Raw genomic sequence first — 23917 nt, 5'->3', positions numbered from 1 at the left:
TCTGCTGTGTGTGCTCAGCCCACAGCCGTCCACGCTGCAGGATGCCGTGGAACATGTGATAGGGATGATCGCCCTCCCCCCTGCCCACACCTCATCCAACTCACCCCCAAACTGTCCTTTTGACCCAGATCTCCCACACCTTTCTCTCAGCAGCCCACTCGTCTCTTGTCTTTCTCTTTTTTGGTCTCTCGCGATCTGTCTGTCTTTCTTCTTGCCACTTCAGTCGGATCCCTCCAGCCACGAGCCCCGACAGGCCGCAGTGCAAACGGAGCCGTGAGTTGATGTAACGAGCCAAAGAATGTCACCTCTCAGGTTTGAAATCGCGTCGAGCGTTAAGTGACAAAAGAAGATTTAAAAAAAAGCGGTAGAAATAAATACAGAGCAGACATACAAGAGGGGAATCAAAAGAAGGCCATGAACATGGCAACAAAAATGACAAAAAAAAGTCTTAAAGAGAATAAAGATGAAGTGGTAGTGATAATGCATGTACAAATATAAAAATGCATGTTTTAACATGAACGTTGCCTCTCGGCTTCAGATGAGTCTTTCCGTCTGGAAAAAGAGGTTAAAAGGACTTGTCATGACAGCACCTCTGATTTCCACCTCAAATGGAAAAAGAGATGGAATAAGATTAAAGGAATAGTGACGTTTATATCTAGTAATGCTGAAAGAAAAGGTGAGCATAAATATTCCATTTCCCCGGGTGTTGCTTCAATTAGGGTGGACTTGTTTTTTTTTAGTAGGAGAACAGTTTAGGTGCCTGTTGCATAAGACTATAAATGGAGGGCCTAAATAAAAACATGTTCCCTATTTGGAGCCATCACTACACGTCTATAAAGTAGTTTTTCAGGCTTTCACAATATAGATCATTTATCACCTATGAACTTTAATAAACATGCAAACATTTTACATCAGGCACTCAAAGGCCACAATACCTCACCTGTCAGGTATGGATCAAATGGGACCTTGGCGAAAACAGCTGGATTGTTCCAAACACAAAATTACAAAGATGTCCGACGTAGAGTTTAAATAAAAGAGTGAAAACGTCCATCTGGGTTAAACAAGCACATCAAAATACTTATTTTTATTCTGCAGCTGTTACTTGGCCGCTTCGACATTCTCCATTTGGTGATTTTAATTGTTGACAGAAGGCATATCCTCATATGCCTTCTGTCAACAATTAGAGATTATTTCGATGGAAAAGTCCTAGTCAGCAACAATAGGTCTGCTTCTCTCTAAGTTGTAAAAAAGTTAGAAGAGAAATGGTAAGAGTAAAACATCTGCTCGCTGTTGTATTTGCGAATAGTAAACTACGTGCCGTCCCAGATGTGTCCTGATGTGAGCTAAACTGATAGAATACAGTAATTTAAGATATTATGGATGGGTAGATTAAACAGAAACGTGAAGAGGTATGGCTTTTCATCTCCATGGGGAATTTCTCACATCATGGTCAGTCTCTGAGGAGATTGGAGAGAAAAACATTAGCCGAGGGGCCAGGCACGTGCACAGATAGACCCCTAGAGGTGCTCAAGCAACTGCCCTTTTGCCCTGGGTGAGAAAAGTGCCCCTTCTGCTGAAGCCCAATTGTTTCTTTATCCGATATTTAAGAATAAAAAAAACTCTCTCTGTCACCAATCCCCCCCCCAAATGTGTTTAGATATTTTTCGGGGCATTTATTTAAGTTCTTGTGAGAATTTGGCCCCGACCTGCTCCGCGGGCCAAATGGCTGCCGCATCGGACCAACAGGTAATGACGGTGTTTGTGCAAACCCCCGCCATGTTGTTTGGTGATAACTTAACCACAACATTAGCGCTGCTGAAAACATTATGTCAGAACTGGTATGACTGTTTCCTAAAAAATGAACAAACTCACGAAATCCGTGATTTCGAAGCCTCGTTGAGCTGTTTACTGGCGTTTGTCATGTTTACTGAAGGGAGAGATGCAGACAGACAGGCAGAGAATTTAAAGGCAGTTTTACTGTTCTACAAATTAGACAAGTTCACTGGTTTTGTTTAATTTAACTCAATTGTTGAAATTAAAGGTCTTAAGTTGAGCTACAAGCCAGTGTGGTGAGGTATATTGTGGTATATTATTAGCTGCTTATGCTTCAACTCTGTCAGAAAACAGTACAAAAACAATTATGCAACCACGCACAACATCGATTCATCTCATTTACAACATTTTCAGCAGAATGCCAAGAAATGAGATACTCCAAAGAGAGAAGCACCGGGAAATATCCTACTGTGTTTTTTATTTATTTAGTTTATTATTAAGTTCATAAATCATTTTGGCGATGGGTGCCCTTTTGTTTTTGTTTGAGCACCTGCCCCCCAAAATGTCTGTGCACGTGCCTGCTAAGGGCCAGTTGTCACAGCGATAGGACAGTGTCCTTCCTTTGAATTTCCTAAAACGGTTGAAAAATAAAAAAGTCCTTTACATGCTAATACTCATGACGGTACCAGCGCTGGTGCTACTGCATCTACTACGGCGCATAAAAGGTGGTTAATTAAATCCAAAGGCATAACCTGTATGTAGTTAAACAATCTAAATATGCAATTATCTAATATGAAGAATCTGTAACGTTAGTATTGACTATGACAAGAAGAAAGAATCATTTATGTGAACTGATCCTGTGCATTTTGTTGTTGTTTGACCTGTGAAAGGGCAAAGAAGACTGTCCCCTCTAGTCTTCTTAGACTTCTATTAGACTTCTAAAATCCCAAGACATACTGTTTAGGTTATTTGAACTGCTCTAAATCACCAGGAGAAGAGATGTGACCCTCTGAATACTTTAGTCTTCTAAAGGTGGAGGTCCAAATAATGTGAATAAGATAAAGAATCTTCAATGGATGAACATTTAATAAGTAAACATAACGCATAAGAGATAATCTATTTTTCTGAAGGGTCATGGATCTACAATAGTCGTTTTTGAATATGAAATTACATTTGTGAACCCGAGGGGGAAAGGTTCAGGCCAGTGCAGAGTTGTTTGTCTGGTGTTCTGTGTCAGTTCCTATTTTTTTTGTGATGGTCGGGGACATTGGTGGGACTATACTCCACTCTAGTGGTCAGAGTATATTGTCGCTAATATTAATGCTGTTCTTTCATAGTTCTTTCATAGTTCAGGTCAAGGTTCACACACTGCCTGCCGAATAAACGTTGTAGTAATGAACAAAAACTTGTTAGTGAAACATTGCTAATCTGCCTCACTGTTTTGAAGCAGTAGTGATTAATCAAATGACTGTTTCTGTATATGTGAAATTATTTTATGATAGGCGCAAGACTGCTGGCCCCTCACATATGCTCCATTTCTCACAGGCCCTCAGGGCTGAGACACTAAACATTTGATAACTTTTATTTTGTCTGAGAACATTTTTAACAGTAAGAATTGTAGTTGCTCTAACGTTGTGCTTTAAAGACGGGGTATACAGCATTTATATTAATTATTTTCATACACTGTCATGATTCTCAATATCAAAACAATTAAACTAAACAGCAAGTGTGTATGTTATGGACCTGTCTTTTATATGTCTTTACATGCCCACTAATCTCAAAACAAAATCAATTCAAGACTAAAATATAATTTGTCAAAATATACTAAAAACGTAATTTCATTGAATTCTGACATCTGTGTAACTTCAATAATGCACACTTGTGCGACAATTGTAGTACCTTGGATACTTCCGGTTCAGGTGAAATATCTTTACGACAGTCAGCACGACACTACTTTCCCACTTTACGACTCTCTTGGAGGCTGATTCAAAATGGAGTAGAGGCTTACAGGTACTAATCCGAACCCGACCGAATAGCTCTACAGACATTTTTTTTTGTATCGTTTTCTTTCTTTCTTTTGTTTTTTTGTTTACAGGAAACGCTTGTCGCCAAATCACGAGCCCGCTTTGCGAACAAAATGACGGACGAAAACAAGTCCGGCTCCCTCGGCTTCTTCTCGAGCTACGACGATCTGAGCGACAGCAGCGACGGCAGCGGCTCCGGCGACGAGGGCGAAAGTCGGAAGAGGAAAGCGGCGACAGACGCCGCGGGAAGCGGGGCTCCGGGCTCCGGGCGGGGCACCAAACGGGCCGCCGGCGGGGCTCCGTTGCCCAGACCCGACGAGCTGTTCGGCTCCGTGTCCAAGCCGGCTTTCCTCTACAACCCGCTGAACAAGGAGATCGACTGGGAGAGTCTGGCGGTCAAAGCCCCCGAAGAGGTAGAGGCGGCGATGTAGGGGATTCATTGTGCAACAACAACAACAACAACAACAACAACATCCGCTAAACACAAACAGTAGAAACGTCCCCGCGGGTACATTTGTTTTGTGTTTGCATTCAAAAAGCAGCACATTTATTACAACCATAATATATTTAGCACATTGGCTTTGCAGCTTCTCTGCTTCATTCTGTTTTATGTGGTGGTGGTGGTTGTGTTGTTGTTGTTGTCATCGATATGTGACTATTTGAAGGATGCCATAGTGGGTTTTTTTTTGCACATCGATGAGAAAGTTGAAAGTAATATTGTAAGTAAAAATGCACAACATCCTCCTTTCACACGCTGATGACAGCAGCTGCCGCACACGGTGTCACCTGCCCATCAGCAGCGAACATTCACACACAGCAGACAAAGTGTCTTACCCAAGGACACTGCAGGTATTGTGGCCTGGGATCGAACCGCCAACCCTCTGATTGGAGGACCGCCGTGCTCTCCGCTCGCCCACTATAGTCACAATTGATTTAGATGTCACGTCTGTGCTACACCTACTACAAGCTTTGTTCAATTATCCGTATTTAACTTTTCAAACCGTTGTGTAAACTCAGCAATGGGGCCCGACTGCCTCCCTGCACCATTGAGGCTACAGCTCATTTATGTTGATAAAGTCCAAACTGGTCTAATTGCTGTTTTTTCTGTGCTACTTGAAGCCTGCCAGAGAGTTCAAGCCATGGAAGACAAACGCTGTGCCCCCGCCTGAGAGCTACGCCTCCGAGCCAGAGAAGAAGAAGAAGGGACCTCCCCCGGGCATGGACATGGCAATAAAGTGGTCCAATGTGTACGAGGACAACGGGCAAGACGCACCACAGCCGTTCACCGGCAACGCCCGCTTCTTACCCACAGAGGAGGAACTCCCCGAGTCAGGTCAGTCCTCAAATGCAATGGGAAGCAAGGCACCTTTTCTTTTTTTCACTCTCCTTTTTAGAATGAATAAACCGCGTGCTGTTGAGTTATTCAAAAATCCCTGCTTTCCACTCTCCATCCAACAAAATCCCACAAAATCCCCCGAACCAACCACCATTACTGCCGTCCTGCTGGCCGTCAGATGAGGATTCCGATCAGCTGGACCTGTCGGGCAAGAAGCGTCGAGTGGAGACCTTCCAGCAGAAGGAGAAGAGGAAGAGGGACATGGGACAAGCGACCTCTGACAAGAATTTCGTAGAGGAGGAGAAAAGGATCCTCAGGCAAAATATTGATTGAGATCCAGCTCGCCTGCAACAATCAATGTCTCTTCTTTAAATACTTTAATGTCGACTGAAAGCGCTCACAGCTGTAAGCACAGGGGTCGAGTAGGTGTTATGCTGCAGACATCAATAGGCATTTCACCTACATGTTGACATTTGCAATATTATAGTATTCGTTTTATTGTCAAGGGACCGTATGCACACTTTTTAAAAAGTATAGTTAACGGCAGCTCCACTGTTAAAATTCCAATTGAAGAACTCAGGTTCTGGTTAATCTCCACCGACTGTTTTCCCAAGTTAAAGGACAATTCAGGTGTTTTAGTCTTTTTTTTTTTATAGTTTTGGTCCTCATCCCTCTCTGGGCATTAATCAAACAACAGGTTCGGTCCCAGGTCTGCATCGCCTTCGCTTTACTTCCAAATATGTCATCTAGACAAGGTGAAGTGAGAGTTTAAACCTGACCGATTGTTCTTGCCTGGTAAATATAATATTAGCATTTCCAATAACGATGAAGGCCACAACTGAGTTCAAATGATTTAACTTTAACAATATGATTCAGACGCATTGAGCTTACAGGAACATAAACGTTGTCCGTCGGCTTTGCCCTGTTTGCTTTCATTTAACGAGCTAAAATAACAGTGACGGCCAGCTGTGGTGGTTTATTGTGTTTGTCTTGTGTTGTACAAAATATCTAATCACCACCCAAGTATGAAATATATGTATTTGTGTGCGTGTGTGTGTGTGTGTGTGTGTGTGTGTTGAAACAGAGATTCTCCGACAAAAATAAGATTAAATCGCTGTGAAATGTTTTTAGAAACTGCTTGTTCTTCCTGCTTATGACCACTAGATGTCGCCATGAGCCAGAATGGAAAATACTCCCTCTGTTTGTAGTGGAATCTGCTTCACTTTGACTGTGTGAATATTGGGCCCCCAAATAACACCCCGGGTCCAGAGTACAAGCTGCTTTGTGATGAAGGGACATCTGATCCTCACTTTAGAAGTTGGCCTCATCTCAGTTCTCTTGAGATACTTGATGCATACGGACCGTTTATTCAGTCTGATGTACCTTGTATTACGTGACACTTTACATCTATAGTAGATAAAAACATCTTTGCATGATAAGTATTCCAATGTTTTTGTTCATTGTACTGTTTTATGGAGCTTCTGTTTCTCCCTGCACATCTGCTCATCGGTGTGAACGGTCAGACGCAGATCATTTAATAGTTTGTATTTAGTGTTCTGCTGTTTATCTTGAAGCACTTGATCAATATAAGATATTTTACTGCAGAGCGCTGTTCTGTCATTCATTTGACTTGTGTTAAGTAAGACACAATTTCCAAGAGTGCTACAGAAAATAGGCTTGCTATGATATTTATATTTAATCTCAGGATTGTGCTGGCCAAAATACTATCCTGATAATCATCAAATCTGCCAAAATAAAATTATTTTGCTCAGAATTCAGGTAATTGACACCCTGGAAAATAATTCTTTGAATCTCTGTGACCATTGAAGCAGATATAATGGTTTCCCAAGCATTGACAGAAAAAAGTTTCCATTTTGCCACACTTTGAGGCATCAGGCGAATTCCTGCCCTATCTGCCATTGTGGGTTGACATGAAATATTGCAGAAATATGCTGCTGATAAGATTCCAGTCTGCAGGTATGTGCCTGGTCTGAAATGCATTCCCAGGCCTTCACAACAGCAGCAGCAGCAGACTGATTTTATCAGCAATATTTACGCACAAATATCTTCGTACTGTATGAGTAATGACCAGCAAGGTCACATCCATCATTGTCAAGGAATCTGTGGTTCGCGGCTCGAAAGTTCCCAGAAAATAGATTTTGAACTCATAGAATTGTGTGGAAAACATCAATTCCAGCCTATTTTTTGTGCTTTTGATTTTTTTTTTCATCCCACCAGATGTGACAAATGACTGACATTTAATAAAAGAGAGTTTGTCCTGCATACTAGCATTGGTCACTGGAGGCCTTGAAATGATAAACTACACCTCAACAAAATTCTCCAAGTCTAAACAAAATTTAAAAAAATGTTTGCATTCCGCGATGATATTCATCTATCAAGTGTTTTCTTTTTCCAGCCGGAGAAGTGTCAGTCACACTCAGCGTTTATCACCGTGACGCCTTTACTGGCAGGTCAAGACCTCATGACGGCCGTCGAGCATTCAAAGGGACTTTCACTGAGCGGGCTGCCTCAGCTGCCGCTATCTGACATTTTCACACAGTCAGCACAATGTCGCTGTCGGTATGCTGGATTGAGTTGTGGCTGTTGTGCGTTTGCTGCAGGGGACTCGCAGACGATGCAAGAAAGAAGAATTCTCCTCCGTTTTCCTCTGATAGGAGCCCACGAGTCTGCGGCCTAGATAGCACCTCTGTCCACACATCTGTCCACACCTCGTCACGCTGATGAATATTTTCCTCGTTCATCTTCTGGGGCTGGTGGGAAAGTTTTATCTGGGAACCAAGAATGTCTGTACAAGATTTCCTATCAATCGATTAGATGATTATTGACGTATTTCGGACTTGCATCATCTTTAATAGCGAAACCAGCCCTTCTGAGAAAAACAAGCACACATACTGTATAATATATATATACATAAATTTAAAGGGCTATTTCTCCTCTAATCATTTAAATGAACACAATTGTTTTTGCATCAGATTCAATGTTATAAGTAGGCCGCAATCATCAGGACACTGTGAACATTCAGGATTTGGCTGAAAGTGCACTGCAGATAACAGTCTTGTATCAGAGACTCATCTCCAATAAGTCTCAACCCAGTTTTTGTCCATGACCAAGAATCTCGTATCAAGACACCACTTTAGGAGGAACACACTGTCACCATGGTGTCATTTGTGCTATCACTTTAGATAAGAAGAACATCAGTAGCGTAATTATCAACGCTCAATATGTCGAAATTGCTTTTTTATAGAGAAACCAAAAAAGATTAAAATGGCAGAGAAGACAAAGGTCTGTGAACTACAGATTCTTTCCTCTCACATTTTCTAAACAACAGTTAGGCAGTAATATAGTTTTGTAATTTACAGATTGTGGAAATGACCACTGATGGTAGCTGACATACTGGTTCCCTTCCTCTATTATCAACTAAGAACATCTCTAATATTCCATCTGATCTTCATCAGCTGCGGAAAACTATTCAGAACCAGGGATAAAAAACTATAAGAAATGTATTACAACTTGGAGAAGCAATCTGAGCAAAATGGCCTTAAAACTCATGTGAAGTAAACACATTGTTTTTAACACAATGTCCCAGGTGTTTTATTCTTTTTAGGCAAATTATTCCGACATGCAGAGAGAACATTTTTAAGGCAGGTCATAAAATTGCAATAATAAGTCACAACAGATATGTCAGGAAGAGGTTATTTTAAATGGGGGAACTTTAAGATTAATTTCTTTCTTTGACGCTATTGAGTGCAATCTTGACTCAAGGTCAACGCGGGCACGAGTGACTTTGTGATTTAAGTTTTCATACAGACAGAAATAACACGCAGACACGTCTGCACACAACGAACGCACTCAGACGGAACCGTTCGGCTCGGAGATGATAGAGAACAGTAGCAAGAGACAGTCTGACCTCTTCCATGATAACCGTGTCAAAGGTTGTCTGTGGATAACGATAGGCAGCAGTCGGCTAGACGTGTGTGTCTGTGTTTGTATTTGTGTGCGTCTCATTCAGCTGCGGCCCTCTAACCTGGTCGGTAATGGAGGAGATGCTATCTGAGAGGGTTCTGGGGTCTGCAGCGCTGTGCTGCCGTTTACCCAATGGGGCTGAAGCGGGTGAGGTGGGGTGTTTTAGATGTCTCCCTTGTGCTTCCACAAATTGCCATGGGCCTTGTTTTTCCTTACGGCTTCTGATGATATTCAAAACATTTAATTGAATAATCAAGAAAATAAAGGTTTAGTGATAACATGAATGAATTGGTAGAATATGATCTATATTGTTTTCCATGCATGCGACAATGGAGCTAAAAGAGATGACAAAAAGTTTATAAAAATCACTGTTCATGGCATCATCTAGCATAAAATGTGTGATTAATGAATGCTACATTCAGCTTGTGGTACAATACAATAGTTCTCCCATAAGTTATAATAACTCTTTTATTATAACTTGGATATTAACCCGTATGGAATCACAAATTAAATTACGGTATTGTTCATGCTCATAAACCAAAATTACCTGTTTTTTTATTGAAAGATTTGTCTTTTGCACAAAAATGTGGCTATTAAATATTTTACTTTACAGCTATTAAATGAACAGTTCAGTACCTAATTTACAATTTACATTTTAAAAAGCCACTGGTGTGGACATAGATGCAGCGGGGCACAATGAAAACTCATCTTAGCGTTTTTTCTTCAATAGTAAAATATGAGTGAATATCTATGACAATAATGGAACGCAAAGCAATGCTACTCTCAAGGGATCATCCGCACTGATTTATACCCTGAGAAAGACTTGTGTCCAAGGACATAAATTTAGTTGCGGTGTGCATTGAGAAAATGGGCCGGCCCATAAACCAGCCGAGACAGAGAGCGAGAGACAGAGAGCGAGAGACACGGGGTGAGGGAACAATGGGCAGCCATCAGGGGAGAGCCCCAACAGCTGCAAAGCCCCGCATCCCAGCACTCTCTCACGTGCACCAACAAACGTGCGCCTTCATATACATATGTATTCTCTCTATGCCCCCCCCCCGCCGCACACACACATACGCACACAAACTATTTTCGTCTTCACACACTTGTACGCCCGTCCATCTGAAAGGGGGCCAGCTTAGCAGATGTTCTGCCACTTCCCTTTACAAAGGGTGCAAGTGACTGGCGGAGAAGGAAAAAAATGTTCCCCCGGACTCTTGAGTCAGCACGCCGAGTCTCTTGACAGGCGCTTTCTTCTGTTTTCAGTACGACACTGATGTAAGATGTGTATCAAAGACGTTTTGTGAGGGAGCCACATCACATTTAGATAAATGATGGTGAACGTACTACTACTGCATATCCTTTAAGCAAGCAGCAAGACCACGGGCAAAATAATCTATTGTAGGCCCTGAAATCCATTTACAGACCAAAATCGCACAGCACCACGGCTGTTCGTTGCTGGAGTCTGAGTTGAAGATATGAACATATTTTCTCGCTGGCGGTCTTATGCAAACTATTTAGAGTTATCATTATTAAATCATTAAATGAAGACTATTTCATTATCAAAAGTTCTGATGGTGAATTTAAGTGAAGCCTTTCAGCATTTAACTCGTCATTTGACCACAGTTTTCTATTGTCACGCATGCATAAAGCAATCACTGAGCACATTTGCAGCAGACAAAAATTGTAGACTTCATTTGTCAAAAAAGGCGCCGTCCATGCCCTCCAGTGAATGTGTTGAATCATTGCTACACTTCTGTCCATGTCCCCCCCTGATGCATACGTCTCTTTTACGAGCCTCTCCCCCGCGCTCTCCCTCTTTCTCTCTGTCACACGCAAACACACTATGCATCCTACAAGTTTTGACCTGTAAATAAATACCCAGACAGGGTCTAGTCAGTTCAGATGGGGGGGCAGAGCGAGGCGTCGGGGGCCTACACGGCTCCAGCGGAGCAATAACAGATGCTTATCATATTTTACTGAGGGCAGCCGTGGCGCTGAGGGTGAATGTGGGGCCCTGTCGACGAACAGTCTCCTGCGATAAATGCCCTCAGTCACGGGTGGACCTTTTACCGCAGAAAAGAGAGGCACTTATACTGGCGGTGTTGTAATGCAGTCAGATTCAATCAAAAAGGGAAAAAAGGGTGTGTGCAGGTACCAAGTGTGTGTGTGTGTGTGTGCGCCTCAGAGACGCACTCTTACACCCACTGCGGCTTTTCAGCGGCTCATCCTTTTGCACATTCCAAGTAGAGGCTACAGCAAACAAGCGGCTTAAGGTTCAAGTGAAGTATGTTTCATTCCTTTCTCTGCTGTCTCGGACGCTCTTAGGGTGTCGGGTTGGGCTGCGAGCAGAGACGAGGGTTGGCCGCAAGGTCAAAGGGGAGAGGATTACTCAAGATACACTTCAGATAAAAGTGTCAGTCCAATAATCGGCGGCGATCCATCATGTTGCAGGTTGAGGTTTTAGGTTTGACGAAGATGAAACTACGAAAAGACAAATTCCTGACAACTTCTCGTTGTGTAAATGGTGTAAGATGGTTCAGAGCTGCTTTTCTCTGCAGAGCCGCCCCCCCAAGAGAAGAGTAATTTATCTCACTGCTGGAATGCCTTCACAGCTACCAGTGAAGAGGGCGATGAAATGTATATGAATACACTGCTACTTTTAAATAAGTGCATTTATTGCAGGGGTGAAAGGGTTTCGTGTCAACCGGAATGATTTCATGGGATTTTTTTGATGGTTTTAAAACATTTCATCAGAATAGATGACTTGTTATACAAACAGCTTCTTATACAGCTTATAAGAAAGGGTAAAAATAATGGGCCCATCAGTGGATTTAAATCAGAAAATCAAAAACGTGGTGTTCCAGATGTTCGACATTCTTCTTCCCAAAGTGTCAACCACGCACACGATGTGCCATTGGTTTGTTTTGAATACGTGCTATTGCGATATTCTCCTGGTAATTTATCTGCAAGATCCCTGAACTTTGAGCCAGTGAAATGTGCCAGATAGACAGTTTGAGCTGCAAACATGGGCAGAAGCTGAGGTGAGGCGCTAGAGAGAATGGAAGAGAGGATGGGAGGGAGGGAGGGGGCGCAAAGTGCGTGTATGCGCGTGGAGCAGAGATGTGGAGAGAGAGAGAGAGAGAGAGAGAGGGGGAGAGAGAGGGGGGAGAGAGGGAGGTGGTGCAGTTAAGCAGCCAGAGTGAGGCGACAGAGCGGAGGTGACAGCGGAGAATGGAGAGGAGCCCGTCCGCCCGGCGAGCTTTGACCGCGGCGAGCGAGGAGAACCCACTCGGCCCGTTCCTTCTGCGGCCGTCGTGCTGAAAGAAACCCGGGGAGGAATCAACTAAGAGAGGGGAGCGGAGGAGGGAGGAGGAGGCGGAGGTGGTGGGGGAGTCAAAGGAAAGGAATGGCTGATCCTCTGCGGAGGACTTTACTAGCGAAACTCCGGGGGAAGAAATCCAAGAAAGCAGCGACTGTCGGCGGATACCGCTCTGCGGCGGCGGATGGGGGCCGAGAAGGTAAAGAAAAAGTTTCGCAAACGCAGGTCGACGCGGCTCGCGCGGCGGTCCGGCTCGCGGGGCCGGACCGCGCGGCGGACAGAATGAGCACGTACGAGAATTGTGCCGGCGGGGCGGCGGTGCGAGCGGAGGCGGTCGTTCTAGTCCGGCGGGGCCCCCGCGGAGAGAGAGCGTCCGGCGCACGTCCCCAGGAGCCGGGCAGCGGGGGCAGGGTCGGGGTTAACGAGCAGCTCCCGGGGGTCTCGCTTCAAAGAGACGCGCGCTTCGCGGTGGGCGGCGAGTGCGCGCGGGCAGACGGGAGCCACCGGGGGCCCGGGGGCCCCGACGAACGCGCGCCGTGTGCGCGGGGAATCGCGCTCGCGGGACCGCGTGTCCAGGGGAGACACCGCGCCCCGGAGCCGTGGCAGTGCAGCGTCGGGGACTCGATCGGCTTCGGGGGCGCTTCGAACCGCGCTCCGCACCGGGCGCCGGTGGAGCCGCGTGCCGGGCTCGGCAAAGCCCCGGAGGACGCTGATGGCGAGGCGACGGAGCCCGTCGGCCGCCGGCGCATGGCAGGCTGCGCGGCGGCGGCGGCCGGCGGTGGACGCAACGCCAACCGGAGCGGGGATGACAATCAGACTTCCGGGACGAACTCGCTCGTTCGCGCCGAACTTGTGCACCCGAGCTGCTCGGAAGAAAACAGCGTGATCAGGAGCGTTGAGAGTTACGGGCCCGAGTGCGCGGGGGACCCCAGGGGGCCCGCGGGCGGTCTGCAGAGCCCGACCTTCTTCCCGACAGAGTTAGAAATATGCGACCTAAACGTGGCACCCCTCTGCGCCACACAGGGGCCGCCGAGATACACTTCAGATAGTGAAGATGAGGATTATTATGATAACGAAATCCTGCCTTTCTATGAAACGATCAGAGCAAAAGGTGATGGAGATGGAGATGCCGCAGAGCAGCCGCGGCTCGATGGGGACAATGAACAGCTCGATGTTAGTAGCAGCTCTCAGGAAACAGACCGGCTCAGGAACCGGCTGAAAGAAGCCTATTACCTTCTTATCAATGCTATGAACGATATCAACCTGGACGTCCAGCAGATGAGTGGTGGTTTAACCGAGCAAGGGGCCACCTCCTCCTGTAGTAGCCACTCCAGGGACAGCCTGTGCTCCAGGTTGTCTGCCAAGAACATGGACAGTGACTCCTGGTCGTCGGGAGGCGACAACAGCCCCCAACAGGTGTCGGACACCGACTCGCTGCTGCTTTGCCTCAGCGGCGGCCTGGAATCAGGCCTCAGGGGTAGGCTGACCAGCAAGAGCATGGTAACCCTGTCCTTGACCGAGAGAAGACCCGCGTTACGGCGCTCTGCTAGTGACGGAGCGGTCCGGCGTGCAGGTGGACCCTCACTCTGTATTCAGAACCCCAAAGGTCTAGACACCAGTGCCGATAAAGGGGCCACGGAGGCAAAAGACGCGGCGTGGGTCGAGGCCTCGGGGGCGGGGGAGCCGTCAGAATCTCCGGTGCTTTGCAACGCCAACGGCAGTGACGAGCTGCTGCGAGACGCCGGCGGTGGCGAAGACCGCGGCGGGCGGCTGGACGAGAGCAGCGGCTCAGCCGACAGCCTCACGGGTTCTTCAGACAGCAACGCTGATGCGCCAACCAATCGAGGTCAGGCCAACCATCGGGAGCCGACTGACGTGCGAGCACAGGGGGCCCGATCCGTCAACAAGGGGCACGGCGTCACCGTCAACAAGATGCAAGAGTGGATGCACCGGGGCCGCCTGTTGTCCTCTGAGATGAAGCAACGCATCGAGGGCTCGTCGTCGCCCCGCGGCGGAGGCCGAAGCCAGGACAGGCCCTGTCCCCAGGGCAACCTCGGCATGTCTAAAGCGGGGGTCCAGACATCCAACCGAGGGGTCAAATCTGTCAAGGCCAAATCCCCGCAGCAGCAGCAGCCAGGTAGGAAGGCAATCCGGAGTGGCCTCAACTCCAGTGGACCCTCTAAATCAGGGACCACTCCTCCTCCTTCCTCCCGTCCGACTAGTGTCATCCTCCTGCGCTCATAGTAAACTCCGTCTGGTGGCAACTCCTCTTCTCCTGGATGCAAAGCAAAGGGACGAGACAACTCCGACCTCACTCTCACTAAGATTCTTTAACCGGTGGCGGGTTCTGTCCTTCTCACTAATTTAGGTGCATTTTAACACAAACTTAATCACACGCCGGGTTTGTAGGTGGGACACCTCACTGTGTAGTTCAGTAACAACTAACTCTCTCTCTCTCTCCTGTGGCAGCTGCACTGGTGTTTTTCGTTGTGTTGGTTGGTGGTGGGTCGGTTTATGGACATAAACTGTGATCGTCTACGAAATGTCAAATGATTTTCTGATTCTGCCTTGATGTGTTTGTGTGAAAAAAAACTCCTGAAATCATCTGTGTCATGAAACCGCTGCAGTAGCAGGTGACGTCATGTTGTCCCAAAAGAGTTTGTTTACGTGCAACTTAAAGGTGTGATCCAGGGATTAGGTGGGCTGGACATGTGTCTAAACTTTACGGAGTTGGCAAAACAAACTCACCACAAGGTCCATTTAGTAGCTGCTCTGGAGTTTTCCACTGCAGATGGAGTTTGCCTGCTGCGCCTCCTCCGTGTTGACTTAAACGTTGACACTAATGACCCCTTTCCTTTGTTTTCTTTTACACCGCCTTCCAGTGACGGTAACCTGCATCACAATACAAGGGGGGGGGGTTACATTCTGCATATACACATAGGCACCACTTCCTTTATTGTAGTGGACGGATTTACTACATGCATTTCTCCTTCTGTCCATCCGGCCCTGAACTGACTGCCATCGGGGCCGTTTTTAGTCCACGCGCGGGATTCGGGAATACCGCCTCAGTGGAAAACCTTTTATTGACATTCGTTGCACACTATGTGGAAATGAACTGGCATGGATCACAGGCACGTCACCACCTTTTTATTCTACCGCTCACGGCTTTGCGTGTTTGTGAGTGCCACCGTGTGTGTGTGTGTGTGTGTGTGTGTGTGTTGTTGTTCTGGCAGTGAATCGATGACCTGCCGTGTGGGCAGGCGGTTGTTGACTGTCACGGTGCCGTGCTGCTAGAAATAGAGCGGGACCTCTGAGGCCGCTGTGCGGACGGCCTCGCATAGAGCCGTCTTTTACAACGCCACCCTGAAATAAAGACGAGGGCACTCGTTGATTTTAGTTTCCGAGGCCTCTCTCCCCATTTGATTTACATTTTTTTACCCCCATTTTACGCAGCTTTTCCTTACTCAGTCCCCAGTGAACTTTTCCACAGCTGTGGCCAGAGGATTCCAAAGCAGTGCAGCAGCCACTGCAGTTATTCTCTGCGGTAGTGGCGTGTGTGTGTGTGTGTGTGTGTGTGTGCGCGTGCGTGCAGGGGGGTTGGGCTGTCATGACGCCTTCCTCTCCAGTCGTTTGCTCTGGACAGCTCCCTGGTAACTTGCATTTTAAACAGACTCCGGATTGAATATTTAGAATGCCGTTCCCGTTGTTTAACTTGTTTGCGATGTGCCACTTAATTCCTTGCCACAAAGGAGCAAAATGAAGGGCGATTTAAGCATTTATTAAGGTCAGCTCTGGGCTTATCTTGCCACTGTGGGCCTCTCAGCACCTCACAAAGAACCATTTAAAGAAGGAAAAAAAATGCCAGAGCTTTCAAAAGCTCCACTGAATTGCTTGTCTTGGCTTGAAACTCTTCATTGAGTTTCTGGCTTTTTTCTAAATGACGCAAATATTTATATAATTCCAGCTTTCTAAAAATAGATGTGTTCCTTCCCCTAAGTGTTACTCGGTAATTAAACTACACTTTGAAGTCACAGGACAACAATATTTTCTTGATTAGACTGCAGCTAATTTATTTCTGTTCCGACTTGTCCTTTAATTACTGTGTAAAAACTAAAGTTAACTATCACCCTCGGCTGTGTGTGTGTGTGACTTTTTATGTATGTGTGTGGTTGAAGGATAGTGTGCACATGAGCATGCATATGCACATCTTCTGGTTTAGTTGTGCTGTGATCCGGCAGAGGTTTGGCTCGCCGGCCGTCAGTATCCAGGCTTCATGTTTTTGACAGACCTGGATTTAGGAGTGGCATGTCAGTCAAAAGCCACAGACACACAAAATGAAACAAACAGAGGAGTATGAAATCCACTCCTGAGGGGCAGGCAAGACAATCCATCCTTGTTTGTACGGATAAAAAGAACTACCAAGGAATAGAACAGACATTTTAATTATATATATTATATATTCAGTGCTATAATGAGACAAACGTCGAGGTGTAGTGTGAGCCTTCGCCCTCGCTGTGGCCTTCGGTTTTCTGCGCTTTGCCAGAAACCTTCTTCCTGAGCTTCAGATGCTGAATTTGCTCCATAAATTGGCCTCGTCTGGTGCATCTGCAGTTTCGACAGATTTATGGAGCACGGCCCTCAAGACATATCAGGTGATGGAGAGAAACCTGAGGCCCCAGGGTTCATACGGGATTATTATTAGATTAGAATGGGTCATGTGATGGTGTCTGCAAAGAGTGTGACATTCAGCGATTAAAACGCACTGGAGCTACTGCACAAAGCTTTGTTGAAGGGCCTTTCGGTTACTTATCTTACAATTAACAGTGTGTAATTGGGTCACACAGTTTGTCCATGTGCCTCTGTGCAATCCCCTTTCTTAAACATGAGAGAAAGAAACATTGAAAATAATTTGGGTTAAGGCAAGGCCCCGGGGAGGAAGTGGCGTTAGTGCGGCGGCGCTGCTCGGACGCCTCAGCGAGGTGCTGGAGTGTCGACACGTGATGCAACCCTGCAGGATCTCAGCCCCGCATGGGTGTAAAACGAAAGGCCCTACATTGAGAACCCCGATTACCATATGAATGAGCGTCAACAGGAATGCACGGCACACAGCGAACGATTCCCTCTGAAGGGAGAGCCTGAAACTCTGTATACACAACAAAGTGTTGTCTGTGCGGAGGATGGAACTGGCTGGTGTGTGTTTTGTGCTCATCAAAAGAGAAGGAACTCAAGAACAAACTGAAAGAACTCTGGGAAAGTGGATCTAGTGTGTTGTCTTAAGAGAAGAGAGATATTCAGTAGATTACGACATGAATATAATTAAATTAACTGTCGGGCTCACGTGTCCACACCAGCACAACCAGGAAATACGCTTTAAAAATCTCAAGAAAACCCATATCACTCTTTCCCGTCCACCAGTGTTTTTCTCTCGTTCACCCCTGTATTATGTGCTCTGGCCATCTGCTACCTTCAGGTCAGGGGTGTGTGTGCCCTGAACACATCATCTTCATGCCACGGCTGCACATGGAGTGTTTGCTCCGTTATGGTAATTTCCCTTCTCCTTTTCTTTGCGTTGTGTTGATGGGGTTTCAGTGTAGGAACTTTTACCATCGGCCTCTCCTGGCCAGTAAAACCCAAAGGAAGGAGCTGTTTTTTTTCTTTTACTTTCTTGGAAAGCTGTCTCATTTTGTGTGTTGACACATTAATGGGCATACGTTATACCTTTTTTAATTCAGCTTATAAAAGTCTCCGAAACGTTTTTCCTTCCTGGACCATTCTACTAGTTTGACATTGGAGTAATCCTTGCCTGCCAAACATCAGTTGGGTCTTTAAATGGCCGTAACATTTTTAAATTCAGTCTTTAAATGGCTTTTTCCGGTTTAAACCTAAACCTTTTTTAGTTTCCTATAGAAAAAGAAACACAGCAAATCCCAAACCCAAGGCAATAAACATGAATCGATCAGCTACTAGATTTATCAACTAATCGTATTAGTTGTTACAAACACCAAATCCTCATTATTCCCATCTGAAAGTGCTTTTAATTGTGTTGTTGTTGCTAAAGACTTCAGAAATCAGAACGAGTGATTCCATTATGGATTATGTCTGATCCATCAATCGTTTGTATCAATAGCTGCATGTGAGGAGGGTAAATGCGGCCATGCTTGTGTGAGGGGTTGAGAGGAGCCCAACAGGCTGCTGATGGTTTGATAATTGACAGTGAAAACGTGAAACATTTCACTCATTAAGTTGAAACCAGTGTCCTGCCGGTGCTCCAGGTGAGCAGCAGACAGCGGCGAGGCTTTAAATGTGGAGCTGTGGTGCGGAATGCTGCTCGTGTCAGAACACGCTTCCTCCTCCAGTTATGAAAGACCCCTGAGAGACGATGGCATGCTGACAACGGCTCCATGCGTAACCATCTCACCTCTCTTGAGTCTCGCCTTACCAGATTGAGCATTAAAGTGTGAGATAGTTGAAATAGTATCATTCCTTGCATGCACTTCCTATAGAGGACAAACTCGATTATTGGCCTATAGTTTGTAGTTTTAAAAGATTTTTTAGAAGCCAAAAGGTTGGTGCACACAACGATCTAATTACTATTGTAATACATGCTACTTTTCTGTAGGTTTCGTGTAGATTGAAATTTAAGTAGGAACATTGCACGAAGACAGTAATTAAAGGGTTACACGGAACTGCAGCCGTGAGCAGATGAAAACAGATTATTACAGCTCGCCAGCTCGGGCCTACACGTTAACCCTTGGGACTCGCTTTAGCGGCAGAAAACACGCTGAAAACGGGTAAAGTTTCCCCTTCACTCCGCAGTCGGCACATTGTTTTAGCCGCTGAGCTGCAAGTCCTCAAACACATCATAATCCAGGGAAGTGCAAACGCACTGCTGGCTGGCGTTTTGTGTCTGGAAATCCTGCGTGAATTAAACAGACCAGAAACTAAGAAGCACTTAAAGATGTTCTTTACATCCACGAAGAGTAGGATCTGTTTAAATTCAACTGCAACAGAGGGTCCGCGACGGGATCCCTCCTTGTCCTTCAAGCTCAGGGTTTCTTCAATGTGTCGAGAAATGTTTTAATCTGCTCTTGCAACTAAAATCTGTTTTATTTAATGAGCAGTCTTATAACGTTGGGTGAAAACACAGAGGAATGGTATTCCTGAAGCAATTTCATCCCACTTTTTGAAATTAATTCTCAACTGGGGAGAAAAGTAAGGAAATAAAATTCAAGGCTAGTTTCTGTTGTTGTTGTTGAAGCCGGAGTTCAGAGAGGCTGTTTGACTTTCAGAGAAAAGGAAATCCCGGGGGAGCCCTGTGCTCTCTCCCTGCCGCATTAAGGGCTTTGTCAATAAGAGCGACCAAGCAAAAAAAAAAAATAAATAACCTTGGTTTCAATCCACTGACTAGAAGTTATGTAATTTGAAACCATGTGATTCTTTTTTTTATACTTCAGTTTTCTTCCTTTGGAGATCGACTCTCAGATTGACCCACAGTTACTTGTGCACAAACAGGTCGCCCTCTGCTAGATTATGATTTTGTAAAGTGAAAATGTTCCCAAGTCTGTAATTTGGTGGCTGTAGCTCGACGTGCATGAAATGCATTTCCTTGAGGAAAGGAGGAGATGTCATTATAGCATGCGGAGGGCTCGTCTGGCACCCGCTGAGGATCAAAACAGCCTTTTACACGAGCTTACTGTACATGTCAGAGCAAGACCCGGCCCTCAGCACCTTGCTCTGCCCGCCTCACACACACACACACACTCACACTTTGAGGTTATTTTTCTCTAGCTGCCTTTTCTCATCAAACCCTGTGAAAATAAAATCAAGCCAGAACATGACGGGTTTTGCTTTCTAATAACAATTATTGGGAAATTAAAAAAAAAACATATGGACACACGAACACACGCAAAGCTCTTTTAATGCCCTTAATGGGACATTCAGGGACCAGATCACCGTCTCTATAATTTGTCCTTTTTCATTACACCTCTTGCCAGTGGCTGTACTTATTGTTACCCTGTACATTCTCTCACACCCCCCCCCACCCCCCCCCACACACACACACACTCCCCCCTCTGCTTTATTCCCACAGCTGTAATGACGGTGGTTTCTCTTTTCAAAGCTGCTGCGATGAAAGAAACGTGTGGGTTCAATCCCTCCATCTCCCAGTGATTATTTTATGAATCTAAAGCCCAAATATGCCCAAAGCTGACACTCCTGAAATACTGAAAAATCACTTGGCGAGGTGCTCCAAGGAGACACCGATGGTGGGATTCATAGCGGGGCTTTGATCATGAAAACAAAATAATAGTCAATCCAAAATATATCAAAATCAGGTGAGACGAAACAAAGAAGTGGCTATTTTTTTTACTTCAGAGAAAGGAATGAGAAAAAATGAGTGGAAAACTATAAAACCTGGTAACATTATTCAGCGTTTCCACACCTGTGGTTTCTTGATACAGATGTTTTCTTCAACCTGGCAGAACATGAATAGTCTTAAGAATGAACTACATAAACAATCCATTGGTTAATTTCACTGCATTAATGACTTAAATGATGATCATGAAGAGGATTGGTTACGGGTTTTCATCCCTAGTTTTTAAAGTCTCCTTCTTTCTCTTCCCATCACACCCTCAGCTTTCATTGAGAATGTCCAAACCTCATGTGCTAATGGCCGTGAGGTGGGCAGGGCCAGTGAGTCGTCGCCACGGCGACCACCGCTCACCACCATCACCGTCTCCAAGAAGCGCAACTGGCTGCAGCAGAGCTCCCTCGGGAAGAACCACTGCACCAAGGACGAGCTGCTGGGAATGCTGGGAGCTGAGGAGGAGGGCTCCCATCAGCCGCCGACCCCTCCCAGTCCCTCCCCAGACCACTTGAGACCTTCAGCACGGCCAGCCTGCCTGCAACTGCCTCAGGTTAGCCTCAAGGCTTCTCTGTTGGCAACACGTTTGGGAAATACACTCATTCGCTTTCCTGTGGTTGAGCTCCGTAGGTGTATTGGTTGATGGCTTTGTTACCTTTTGGGATGGAGTCCTAATGCTGAGTTAACCAGGTGCTGGCTGTTGAATTGGATTTAACGATCTTCTCATCTTAATCCCGTACATAAATAAATGTGACTTGCTCGCAGAATGTTCCAGTTCAGGTGGATTCACGCTGTCCTTTTGTCTTTTCCTCACAATGACATAAACCGTGCATGGGTCCCTTTTTTAGTTTAAAACTTCTTTCTTGGTCTAGATCACCGTTGTTCCAGCCAAGGTTTCTCCTCACCCCCGCAGCGTGGACCCAGCCGAGGAGAACGACGCCGACGACGAAGGGGAGATCTGGTACAACCCGATCCCAGAGGACGACGAGCTGGAGACGTCTCGCCGACCCTCCGTCCGGCTGCGGGTCCCGCCTGGCGCAGAGTCCCACCGGAGGCCCAGCAGGGGAGGGGATGCGGATCGTGGCGGCCGGAGCCTGGGGGGCGGCGGCGGCGCGGGGCCGGAGCCCCCCGGGGAAAGCCTCGGGGGTGGTTCGGGAGACGGGAGTCAAGGCCATGCGGCACATTCCACAGAGGCACTGCAACCGCACAGGCCGACGCTGGCGTGCAAACCACAGGAGGAGGGGGGGCCGTCCACCAGCAAAGCCACAGGTAAGGCGGAAGAAGAAGGAAAAGGCAGACGTGGACAACGCCACTTATTCTTACTTTCCTTCCTTGCTTTTTGTTAACAAAAGAAATAACATTTCTTTGGGTCAATGTTCAATGGCCGCTCGTTTTGTCACTAAAATGAACTACGACTGAACTATAAAAAGTATTTCATTCTTCACACTTATGGAACCAAAAATATTGCTGAGTTAAAAACACAAGTGTAGCCATCCCAGTTCTTTCTTTTTTGTTCCGCTCTGTTTGACTGGTGCTTTGGCTGTCCAATCATATCACTCCATGTCAGTGTTACTCATTAGTTAAACTCAAACAGACATTGGCCAGGAGGAATTCAACAGGCATTCCTCAGAGGAAACAATATCCATTCACTTGTGAGCGTTGGAAATTGATACTTTTTGAAAGTTCTTTCAAAAACTCCTGCCTTGAACGCTTCCTCATTAACACTGCTTTTAATATTTTATTATTATTTTACAAAAACAAAAAAAAACGATTAAAGACATGAATTAATTGAAGTGCTCTCCATGCACTTTCTGATTAACTTGTGTGCTCGGAGATTGTTGGTAACTCAGTACAATGATGACAGCCAGCACACGGCTCCCTGTCTCCTAATCAGCTCCGTCTCTGTTTTCTGACTTCCGACTTTTTGTTCCCTCTGATGTGGCAACACGGTAGTTTGAACCAATTGGCATATCTTGAGCTGAGCCTATAATTACTACTTTTGACAACACTTTTCAGTGGCACGCAACACACGTATGTTGTTGAATCGTTTGAATACGTTGAACAAAGCTGGAATAGAGCATGAAACGGGCTTTTTACGGTCAAATACAACTTTTTTAAAAGAGACCTTTTCCTATAAATAAAAGACTATAATGTTCGGTTTTACGGACATATCTTCATATAAAGAAACGGTTTACGGGGGAAAGTTCTCTTAAGGTGTTGCATTATCTCCCAGGACAGAGGTTCGATTCCCTTCTGATCAACTCCTCTATCCGCATCGCACTGCTGGCTCTCTCTGACATCCCTGAGCAAAACTCTCCTTGCAGGATTAGGATTAAACCCGTCCCAATTTAGTCTGTGTTCCGGTACGGGGAAGGCACTAATCACAGCGCATGGATCTAATTATATTTAGGCTATTTCTGCCTGCACCTTTTGATAGGCTTCATTCCTAATCTGCAGCACTGGGGAAATTAGCTGGTGTCATGAGGGCCTTTTTATGTTGGGAAAGCAGCTGCACGGACGTAATTGGAGGCTTGCGTGGATTGCTCAGCAGTTTTAACAGAGAAGTAATCTCGTTCTTGCCACGCACCTCATTTACATTCGGTCCTGAGCTTCTGTTTAATGAGAGTCACAGGCCTGGGGTAGTGCGGGCTTACTGGTGTTCTGAATGGTCGCTGTGAAAACGAGAGAGCCAGAGCACAAGTGTGGCTTTTCTTTCCTCTTCTCCCTCCCGCTCCGGAACTGCCTCCCTCTTTGCTGCCTGTTGACTTTGCAATTGATTCCTGTGAGTCTGTCCACGGCATCCCACACTTCACTGCAACTAAAAAGGGGCAACAAGCCCGGCTACGAGTCACCAAAGAGGAAACACTGATTACTGGGTGTTTTTTTGTTGGCGTGTGCCGCAGTTGCAGTTTGCCAAATCAAAAGAAAAAGGTAGGAGGGTAAAATATAGCTCAGTTAGAAGCCTCCTGTACCTGACATGAATTAAATAAAAACCAAAATATCTGAAGTGGTCAGTGAGGTTAGGGTTCAGGAAGAGGCTTTGCCAGGCTCTATAATCTATTTCTTTAGGTCAATGTAAATCATAATGCAACAGTATCAAACAACTAACAGCATTG

At 45.9% G+C, this 23917-nt stretch overlaps 2 protein-coding genes across 2 annotated transcripts in view; both read left to right on the top strand.

Moving 5' to 3' along the window:
- Positions 1-3722: 3722 nt before the first annotated feature.
- Positions 3723-6910, top strand: c8h1orf52 (chromosome 8 C1orf52 homolog). The gene is made up of 4 exons (XM_040184016.2): positions 3723-3783; positions 3869-4210; positions 4917-5130; positions 5312-6910. Exons 2-4 carry the CDS (start codon positions 3911-3913, stop codon positions 5464-5466), a joined length of 669 nt encoding a protein of 222 aa, XP_040039950.1. The 5' UTR covers positions 3723-3783; positions 3869-3910; the 3' UTR covers positions 5467-6910.
- Positions 6911-12322: 5412 nt separating this feature from the next.
- Positions 12323-23917, top strand: part of syde2 (synapse defective 1, Rho GTPase, homolog 2 (C. elegans)) — a 35239-nt gene continuing 23644 nt past the window's right edge. The window contains exons 1-3 of the mRNA XM_040184015.2: positions 12323-14576; positions 21074-21354; positions 21674-22070. Coding sequence (XP_040039949.2) covers positions 12527-14576; positions 21074-21354; positions 21674-22070 — 2728 coding nt within the window. The 5' untranslated portion in view covers positions 12323-12526. The remainder of the gene's footprint in view (positions 14577-21073; positions 21355-21673; positions 22071-23917) is intronic.

This window comes from Gasterosteus aculeatus, chromosome 8, assembly GCF_964276395.1.
Source record: "Gasterosteus aculeatus chromosome 8, fGasAcu3.hap1.1, whole genome shotgun sequence".
Taxonomy (NCBI): domain Eukaryota; kingdom Metazoa; phylum Chordata; class Actinopteri; order Perciformes; family Gasterosteidae; genus Gasterosteus; species Gasterosteus aculeatus.
This window is presented reverse-complemented; position numbering and strand designations above follow the sequence as displayed.

Bases quoted from the DNA above. Each gene is read 5' to 3' on its own strand.
- c8h1orf52 (XM_040184016.2), top strand. From the start codon at position 3,911: ATGACGGACGAAAACAAGTCCGGCTCCCTCGGCTTCTTCTCGAGCTAC. The intron at 4,211-4,916 runs GTAGAGGCGGCG...TGCTACTTGAAG, and splicing joins CGGTCAAAGCCCCCGAAGAG to CCTGCCAGAGAGTTCAAGCC. The intron at 5,131-5,311 runs GTCAGTCCTCAA...GCTGGCCGTCAG, and splicing joins GGAGGAACTCCCCGAGTCAG to ATGAGGATTCCGATCAGCTG.